General features: G+C 36.1%; 1 protein-coding gene across 1 annotated transcript; it reads right to left on the reverse strand.

Annotated features, from left to right (window-relative positions):
- Positions 1-534: 534 nt before the first annotated feature.
- On the reverse strand, positions 535-8695 carry LOC309507674 (guanylyl cyclase inhibitory protein). The gene is made up of 5 exons (XM_082182018.1): positions 7884-8695; positions 1996-2128; positions 1404-1553; positions 1155-1260; positions 535-1027 (listed from the first exon to the last, which is right to left on the reverse strand). The coding sequence occupies exons 1-5, from the start codon at positions 7958-7960 to the stop codon at positions 906-908; spliced, it is 588 nt and encodes a 195-aa protein (XP_082038144.1). The 5' UTR covers positions 7961-8695; the 3' UTR covers positions 535-905.
- Positions 8696-9435: the final 740 nt, after the last annotated feature.

Below are 9435 nucleotides of genomic sequence, written 5' to 3' on the forward strand. Positions count from 1 at the left end.
ATTATTTTAGTATTTTGTAATCAATAAGTAATAAATGTTTTACTTACGCAACTTAAGGAGGTGAGACTGAGACTCATGGTTGCGTCCGAAATCGCATCTCTTGAGTAGGTACTTATTTTGAATAAGTAATTACTTCACAACAAAAAGAGTAAATTCTTTAGTATGAATGTAATCTGGACGTACTACATCCGCCATGTTGTTATCATGTGACCTACCAGAGTCAGTTGCATTGCTTCACTGCCATTCATAAATAAAAAAAATTAAATAAAAAAAAGCCATTCATAAATCCTCTCCCGTGGCCTCATGGGATAGTAAAGTGTCCATCGTATGCACACTTCAGAATAAGAAGTAGGTCATCCAGGTATTTTTGCCTAACTTTGTACGAGTGTGAATTCGGACATAGCCTACTTCTTTTGTCACATAGGCCTACTGTTTGGGTATGGGTTATGGGTATGGGATTTGGGATTTGGGATGCAGCCTAGTCAAGTTAAAAGCTGCAAGTAAAAAAAAATAAAAGTAACTTGTGATGGGCAGTGACGTATTTATTCTGAAAACAGCCTTATAAGAACCTAATAAAACGAATATTTTTGTTATTTAGATGTCCTATGTAAATTCACATTGAAAAAAGATTTACATTGTGATTTGCTAAAAAAAAATATTTGGTGTTTGTTCATCCATTATTTCATTATTGGAAAAAAAATTACATAAACATGTAATATACATCTAATATTAGAATTAAAACTTGAGTGTCATTGATTGTGTTCATTTAGGTCTACATTAATTCAAACTAAATATACTGAATAATGCATGAACTTCTCATCTTTAAGGCATTCCCAAAACAGTCCCATCACATTCAATGCTGTACCAACAGCCACGACCTCCTTAATGTTAATAGTCCCACAGTTTTATACTGCGTGGCCTTTGAGAGTCCTCTCCATCTTCACTATGCTTGGATCACACTCCAGCATCTCTCTGATCCATTCATCTTTCAGCGCACCTTCAATGAATTCATCTTGGCTGATTATGGCTATAGAAACGGAAAGACAAAGAATGAACATAACTTTCTGTAAACTGTAATTTGCGCTGGTACAGTTCAGTGCTTTGGATTTTAAGAGTGGTCGAAATGACTTGGGGTACTTTAGATAGCAATGTACCATTATTATCTTTGTCCAGCCGTAAAAATATCCTATTGGTGCACTCTTCAGCAGTGAGCGGGTTAGGCTTGGTCAGTGATGCTGCGACGCTCATCTTGTACACAGCCTGAGAACAGCATTTCATTCTGATTATATATTGCCCTCTAGTGGAGCAATCCGGAATCGAGTAAACAAACACCATGGAATTCGATTTGATGGTAAAAATCAAATTAGAATAGCAAGTAATAGAGTTGAACTATAATCACTTACTTGCATGATTTCAAGCATCTCTGACCGTGTGATGGCTCCATCTTTGTCTTTGTCGTAGAGTTTGAAGGACCAGCGCAGTTTCTCCACCGTTGTGCCCTCGATCAACATGCTGATAGCCGTCACATATTCTCTGAAGTCCACAACTCCATCCTGTTATATGGCAATCATAATCACACTTTTTAAACAAATAGCGAGAAAGTGTGGAGAAAAAACACATTTCTGTCATGATTTGGGACTAATCTTAAGAATCAAACTCTCTTAAAGTGATATTTTAGCATAAGAGTAGCCTACTGCAGAACACAATTGTAGATGTTCATAACATAACATGTTTGTTTTTTGTTTTTGTTTTTTTCAACATGTGTTCAAATACTTTTTTGGGTCCACTTTTCTGACAAACATGAACCATCTTATTCATTTTTTAAAAATCTGTTCTGTAAAAAAGGAACAAGGGTCAGTAGAGTGTCATGCATGTCTCAGTCAACATGCATGTTTTGTAAAGGCAGTGTGAAAAATGATTCCACTTAAAACACCAGGCTTAAAACATCAGATGTGTCAGGCCTCAAAGCTTATTTGGTTTTGAGCTGTGTAATACCCCATTGTTATCTAGCGTGCGGAATATCTGCTCTGCATACTCCGCTGACTCTTTTCCCACGGTTCCATTGCAGAAGTGACGTCGGAACTCATGGAGAGTGATCAGTCCACTGGGACACTCATTCAGGAATTTCCTGCCAGACATAAGCACATAGTGGACACATTTTATAAAATATTTAGAAATATATATATATATATATATTTTTATCTGAAGAGGTATTTATAAAGCTAAAGGTATAACAGTGTAATTTAAAACTAAACTGATATTAAAAAGTTTTTATCTTAAACCACTGATTAATATTTATTGACTTGAGACACGTTTTATACAACATTTAGGCCTGGTTTCACAGACAGGGTTTAGATTAAGTCAGGATTTGACATTAGTTCAATTAGGACATTTAAAGGGATAGTTCGCCCACAAATGTAAATCTTTCATTAATTACTCACCCTCATGTTGTTCCAAACCCATAAGACTTTCGTTTATTTTCAGAACACAAATTAAGATATTTTTAATGAAATCTGAGCGATATCTGACCCTTCATTGACAGTCCACACAACTACCACTTTACGCTTCAAAAAGTTCATAAAGAGATCGTAAAACTAATCCATTTGAATCGAGTGGTTTCGTCCAAATTTTATGAAGAGACGAGATCGCTTTTATATGATGAACAGATTGAATTTAGGCTTTTATTCACATATTGATCAGCGAACATAAACATGACCCTTAAAAAACAAGTTTATTCAAGTGTGCTATTACTAGTATACTTCTTATAAACTAAAAATAAGAAAGTGTACTTCAGTCTACATTTTATGTAGGCCTTCTCAGAAATATACTTTTAGAATATATACTAGCTGGCCTGGAACAAAGATACAAATTAGATTAAAAAAAAAAAATCCCTTTTTTCATCACCCCTAGGCCTAGGCCCTAGCCAAGGGAGAAGTATAAAATCCAGATGTGGACAAAGTAGGCAGACACAACTTCGTTACTTGAGTGAAAGTACAGATACTACTGGTCAAATATTACTTGTTTTTAAAAGTATCAAAAGTAAAAAGTAAATGTCAATGCATTATTTTATTTCACAAATTTATTTCTAGAACTTCTAGAATGTGAGATTGAATAAGTGCACTCAATAACGTCCACAATGGTTTCGGACACCCAAATGGCTGTTCCCTCAAATAGTGCCCTATTTAAAGGTGCTCTAAGTAACTTTTTTACCTTAACTGAACAGCTTCGGAGTCATTGGAATGGTTATATTACTTATTTCGGGTTGAATGGTGGTCGTTTCGCACCCCCCTGGTGCCCGTGAGCGGAAAATCCGCACTTGCCGGCGGGCCGCCGGCCGCCGCGTCAGGAAGTCTCGCGTGATATCAGGTGGTCTCGCGATGTAAACAATTGCTTTACGGCCAAAAGAAATCTGCTAAAATGCTGTCATTATTGCGCTCCCTCACGCTGTTCGAACCCGAATGAAGACATTTTAAAGAATGTCCCATCTGCTTTGATGTCGTTGATCTACTAGCCTCTGGTGTCTGAGAATCGCCAACGAGTTTTTACAACAGTGTTGTCAAATATATATTCCGAAGCTGTGGGGGGAGCTCTAGAGAGAAACCTGCGAACAAAAAGCGAGAATACAGCGAAGAAATCCCGAAACTACTGAGCCCTGCTTTAAAGTTTTTTGGCTTTCGTATGAATATGTTAGCCTTAAGGCCTATTTATACTTCTGCGTCGAACTGCCGCCGTAGCTACGTCGTAGGCTGTGTGTAGCGCGCGTACCCTTCGGCGTACCTCATTATACTTCTGCGTCGGACCTACGCCGGAGCCTATACGCCGTAGGCAACGTGTTGGTTTTAATGTATACTTCTGCGTTGTTGTCCGCGTTGACGCGCACCTAGGGAGCATGTGAAACCCTGAGGGAGGGGTTCTGGCAGACCAATCACAGCGCTTGCGTCCGCGTAGAATTGACGCGTTGTTACAGTACGCGCGCTACACACAGCCTACGACGTACAGGCAGTCATGGCCTAGTGGTTAGGGAGTTGAACTGGTAACCCAAAGGTTGCTGGTTCGATTCCAGAACCGGTGGGAAATGACTGAGGTGCCCTTGAGCAAGGCACCTAACCCCTAATTGCTCCCCGGGCGCCACACAAAGGCTGCCCGCTGCTCTGGGTGTGTGTATCCACATTTGCAGTGTGTGTGTGTTAACTACTCACTACTCTGCTCCGAATGTGTGTGCATTAACTTGGATGGGTTAAATGCAGAGGTAAAATTCCAAGTATGGGTTACCATACTTGGCCGTCACGTGTCACTTTCACTTTCACTTTCACTATTTAAAGGTGCTCTAAGTAACTTTTTTACCTTAACTGAACAGCTTCGGAGTCATTGGAATGGTTATATTACTTATTTCGGGTTGAATGGGGGTCGTTTCGCACCCCCCTGGTGCCCGTGTGCACCAAAACAATGACAAAATTCGCATTTAGAAGACCAAACCCAACGTTGAAAATGAATATCACGTTGATGTCAGAATCCAACGCCAGATTGACGTAAATCTCCAACGTTGGACAGACGTTGTATTGTGGTTGAAAATGTAAAACGGGTTGACGTCAGAAACCAACATCAGTCGGGTTCTGACGTCAAACCGACTTTCATTTCCAACCAAAATGCAACCCCTGCAACCACCATCATCCACTGACTGAGGTTACTACTTTCTACTCAAGGACCTTGACAGAAATGTAGTGGAGTAAAAAGTACGATATTTGTCTTTAAAATGTAGGCTAATGAAGTTAAAGTAAAAAGTTTCCAGAAAAAATAATCCTTAAGTAAAGTAACGTTAGCCTACAGATAGCCTACTCAAAAGGTGTATTTAAGAACAATAGCCTACTCAAGTAAATGTACTTTGTTACTGTCCACCTCTGTTAAAATCTATATCATTTGACGTTTATAATGTGAGGTGATCTTCACAAATATCAGGGGAATTTGACAATAATCAGATTCAAGGGTTTAACCACCCCAAGTATATACTCACAGATTACAAAATGCGTCTGTTGTTATCTTCTGTTCTGAGCAATTCTGAGATGTGTATGAAGTCGGCGGTCTTATGCTTCATATTTAATAGAGCTCCATATGTTCGCTCTTGATGAGGAGGAGCTTAATATGATCGCTATAGCTAATGCTAATCTTTTTTTCGTTTTTTAAATGGCGCGATTATGAATCTTCTGAAAGAGTAGGCTACAGACTGATCAACACACATCTGAAGAAGCAGCAGAAACAAGCAATAGAAGCATTGCTTAATATGGAATTACTCTGACTGAATCTGATCCGGATGTAGTCTTTGACAAAACACAATATTCTCATCTTTTTGTTCAATATGTTGCTTTTAATTTAAAAAAATAAATAAAACTAACCCACACTCAAGTGTTGATAGAAATGCATGAAGCTAGAATAAAATTAAAATAAAATAAATCACAGACACTCTTTCTTGACATAGGCTATTGCATGTTCAAATATTTAAAAAATAAATAAAAAAAATGCTGGTTGGGAAAGAGTTAAAGGTATATTCCAGTTAAAGGTATAAATACCAAAAAAGGAACATATTAGTAGGCTATACTTAAAGTGCAGAAATAATATTTAAATTGTAAACTACAAGTTTACCTAACCCTTTCATGCATGAATTATGATAACCTCAGTCAGGATTTTTTTCCTATGTGTTTTTATTGCTCTTAGGGCATGAAAAACAAGAATTGATTTTAATTTTAATTTTTTTAACAAATTTTTCAAAGAGATCTTCAGATGTCCACTTGAGTGGACAGCATGCGGTTATGGTTTAAACTGAAGATATACTGTATTAAATATAAGACAATAATCAAACAGATAAAGTATGTGAATTTAACAAACTAATCAATAAAATTATATTAAATCATGTGAAAACGATAAAATATATACAAAAAATATAAATGCAAAATATTGCAAAGGCTTCATACAACTTCATACAAGTTGCACTTCGCGTATCTTTGATATCAGAACATGAGGACGTGATTCCATCAGAATTTTCTACAGCCTGTCAAGGTACAACTGTGGAAACCACTCAGATGCTCCCTCCAGTGCACCAGAGTATGGAGATTTACCCTTATTAGCTGATAATTCTGATTATGTTCAAGATGGACATGCACATTTCTATCATAGCCCTCCTCTGAGAAAACCTAGCGATACGTTTTTTCAATCTCATCTGAAATGATCAGTGTTGGGGGTAATGCATTACAAGTAACATGCATAACCCATTCAGATTACTTTTTTGATGTTACAAGTAAAGTAATGTGTTACAAGTAACATGCATTACCTAATCAGATTACTTTTTGATCTAACAAGTAATTAGCTACAAGTAATGTGCATTACCTAATCAGTTTACTTTCTGATGTACCAAGTAAAGCTTGGTAAGCTTGCATTACCAAGTAAAGAAAGGCATTACAAGTCACATGCATTATGTAATCAGATTACTTTTTGATGTTATGAGTAAAGAAATGCATTACAATAACGCACATTACGTAATCAGATTACTTTTTGATGTTATGAGTAAAGAAACGCATTACAAGTAACATGCATTACGTAATCAGATTACTTTTTGATCTAACAAGCAAAGTAATGCATTACAAGTGTCATACATTATGTAATCACATGACTTTTTTCGATGTCAATGAAAATTACATTCTAATAATACAAATACATGTATTTACAGTAAAAAAAGTCACTGCAGATTAAGTTTTTAAGTTTCAAAAACAATATTCACATTATAATTATGAATTGTAGCTGAAATATAGCAATTGATGCATGATGTCCACTACAGTGGACATGTGATTAATCAGAGTTTTCTCTCAATCTAAAATCAAAACTTGGAAAATTTTACTGTGATATGACTCATTAGATATTGCTTGATGCTGCAATATTTTTTTTTTACCTACAAGAGTCTCGTAGGATAGAAGGAATGGGTGGATATTCCGGAGCAACTTGGCATGTCTGGCTGACCCTTGGCCATCAGGGGGAAAAAATCGAAACACAAAGGCTTGCCACTTGGTTGCAATTTATAGGATGATGCACCAGGGTCCAATGAAGAGGCTGATGTGCAACTTTGCCATAAAAACCCGTGCAAATTCAAGAAAATGCTTTTTTAATAGCTGTCCACTGTAGTGACCACTATGCGTGAAAGGGCTAAAGAAAACTTACAAGTAGGCCCATACAATTCTTGTCTATTACAATAGCAGTATTAAACTACTAAACCAGTAGTAGCCTACTGGTCCTGGAGTATAGCCTACTTCAGATGAAAGTGTACTTTCATTTACAAAAATATGTGGAACAAGTATTTATCTAAACTGTCAGTAGTATAGGCCTATCTATAAGTTCACTTGTAGTATAGTTGCAGTACAAAAAAAAAGCCATTAATATATATATCCAATGTAAAATAGTAATTACTAAGACACTTAATAACTTTAAGACGCTGTGTTCTGTCAGCATGATTTCTAGAACACAGCAACATTATGAATGATTATTAAAAAAGCAATTGTCTTATGCACATCATGAACTGAAATGTTCCAGGAAAAAGACTGGCTAAAGGTCAAAATTACAAGCAGATGACCTACTTATACTGAGATGGAGTTTATTTGATTTTACAGTCATGGTTGGCATTTTATGGCCTATAATAAAAAATCTCCAGTATAGCATTACCCATTCTTGACACATTTTACAGCTGTGTAATTACTCTCCAATAATAAAGTCCCAGAATGGGGTCGGGGTTGTCTTGTATAAAAGCATCTCAGATGACATGAACCCATGCTTACGTATCCTATTTTTCCCTAAAGACCAGCTGCTGTCATAGTAGTCACCTAGTTAATATTTTGCACACTTACCTGAACCATTCATAAAGCTCGGTGACGTAGGTACCACCTTTTCTGCAGGGTAAGGTTGCAGTCTGTCCCATCTTCATCAGTGCAACAAAATCAACAACGGCAGAGGCGCATATATAGCAAAGCCCAGCTTACTTCTCTCTTAATTAATCATTCTTACCAAGACCCTTCTGCATCTGTGAAATTAAACTAAAGTAATCTCCCCACAGGAGGGCAACAGGCAGGTGAGTGACACAAATGAATTATCTCAAAGACACATTACATGAGTGACACTTGAAATCCACTAGCTTCTCCAGCAGCAGTTGAGGATTATGCAGAACATTACATAAAACATTGTTTGAATCTCCATATTTTCCTTTGACGCATCAAGCGTCAGTTGCTTGTGAGCGGACTTGTTCTGGTGACCTAGTTAACAAATAGTAAAAACCATTTTGTGCTTGTTGCTGAGAAAGCTTGTGAATATTCTCAGAAAAGTGGACGGGGACGAAGACCATCAAAGATGCTCACGGAAGATTGTGGTTGATCTAGATTCATCATTTGAGTCAGCATTGTTCTCGCAATACGCTCAACCGCTTAAGAAGTGCGAAGGTGAAATTTGAATGTGCTATTGATTTCCTATCTGAAAATTGGAATTTGAATTGGGATGACCGGAAGAAGAATTTCCTGAAAAGTAATTCAAAGAAATTGGAGGAAAGTCATTAGTTAAGTTCTGATCCAATTTATTCCCTAAGAATGCAATAATAAACTAATATTTACACATTATTTACGTATTAATTTTAAACTATTATTAACATTTTAAATGATTAAATAATTTTAATTAAGTTCAACCCTAAATAAATAAATCTAGGAGTAGAAAATTAATATTTGCATCAAAATATGATATATTGAGCAAGTATGGACATGTTTCCCCCTAACACCATGCAAATGATCAATCAAACGCTGAAAAAAATGACCATCCAGAAAATGCTTAATACCCTTGAACTGAAGAACACTCTTTCTGGAGTCTCTTCGTAGCTTTTTGTTGAACTTTTTAAATCAAACTTTACAATTAAGAACTGAAAATTGCAATCGTTTTCATTTTGTAAGAAAAATAAAATAAAAAGTTTGGGGACAGTAATAAAAAATAAAAAAGTTTTTGTAAGCAGTCTCTAATGCCCATCAAGGTTGCATTTATTTGATAAAAAATACAATAAAAACAGTAATATTGTGGAACATTATTAGATTTTGAAACAACTTTTCTACCATAATATACAGTATTTTAAAATGTAATTTCTGTGATATCAAAGCTGAAGTTTCAGCATCATTAGTGTCACATGATCCTTCAGAAATCAAATATGCTGATTTGATGCTCAAGAAACTCTTATTATTCTCAATGCTGAAAACAATTGTTACTTAATATTTTTGTAGAAACTGATACATTGTTTTGCAGGATTCTTTGATGAATAGAAATTAGCCTACATTGATAAAATGATATGTAACAAACATTTTTACAGTCACTTTTGATCAATTGAATGCATCCTCGCTGAATAAAAGTATTAACTGCTTTCAAAAAAAC

The sequence above is a fragment of the Leuciscus leuciscus genome, assembly GCF_965113295.1.
Source record: "Leuciscus leuciscus genome assembly, chromosome: 10".
NCBI classification, from domain to species: Eukaryota; Metazoa; Chordata; class Actinopteri; order Cypriniformes; family Leuciscidae; genus Leuciscus; species Leuciscus leuciscus.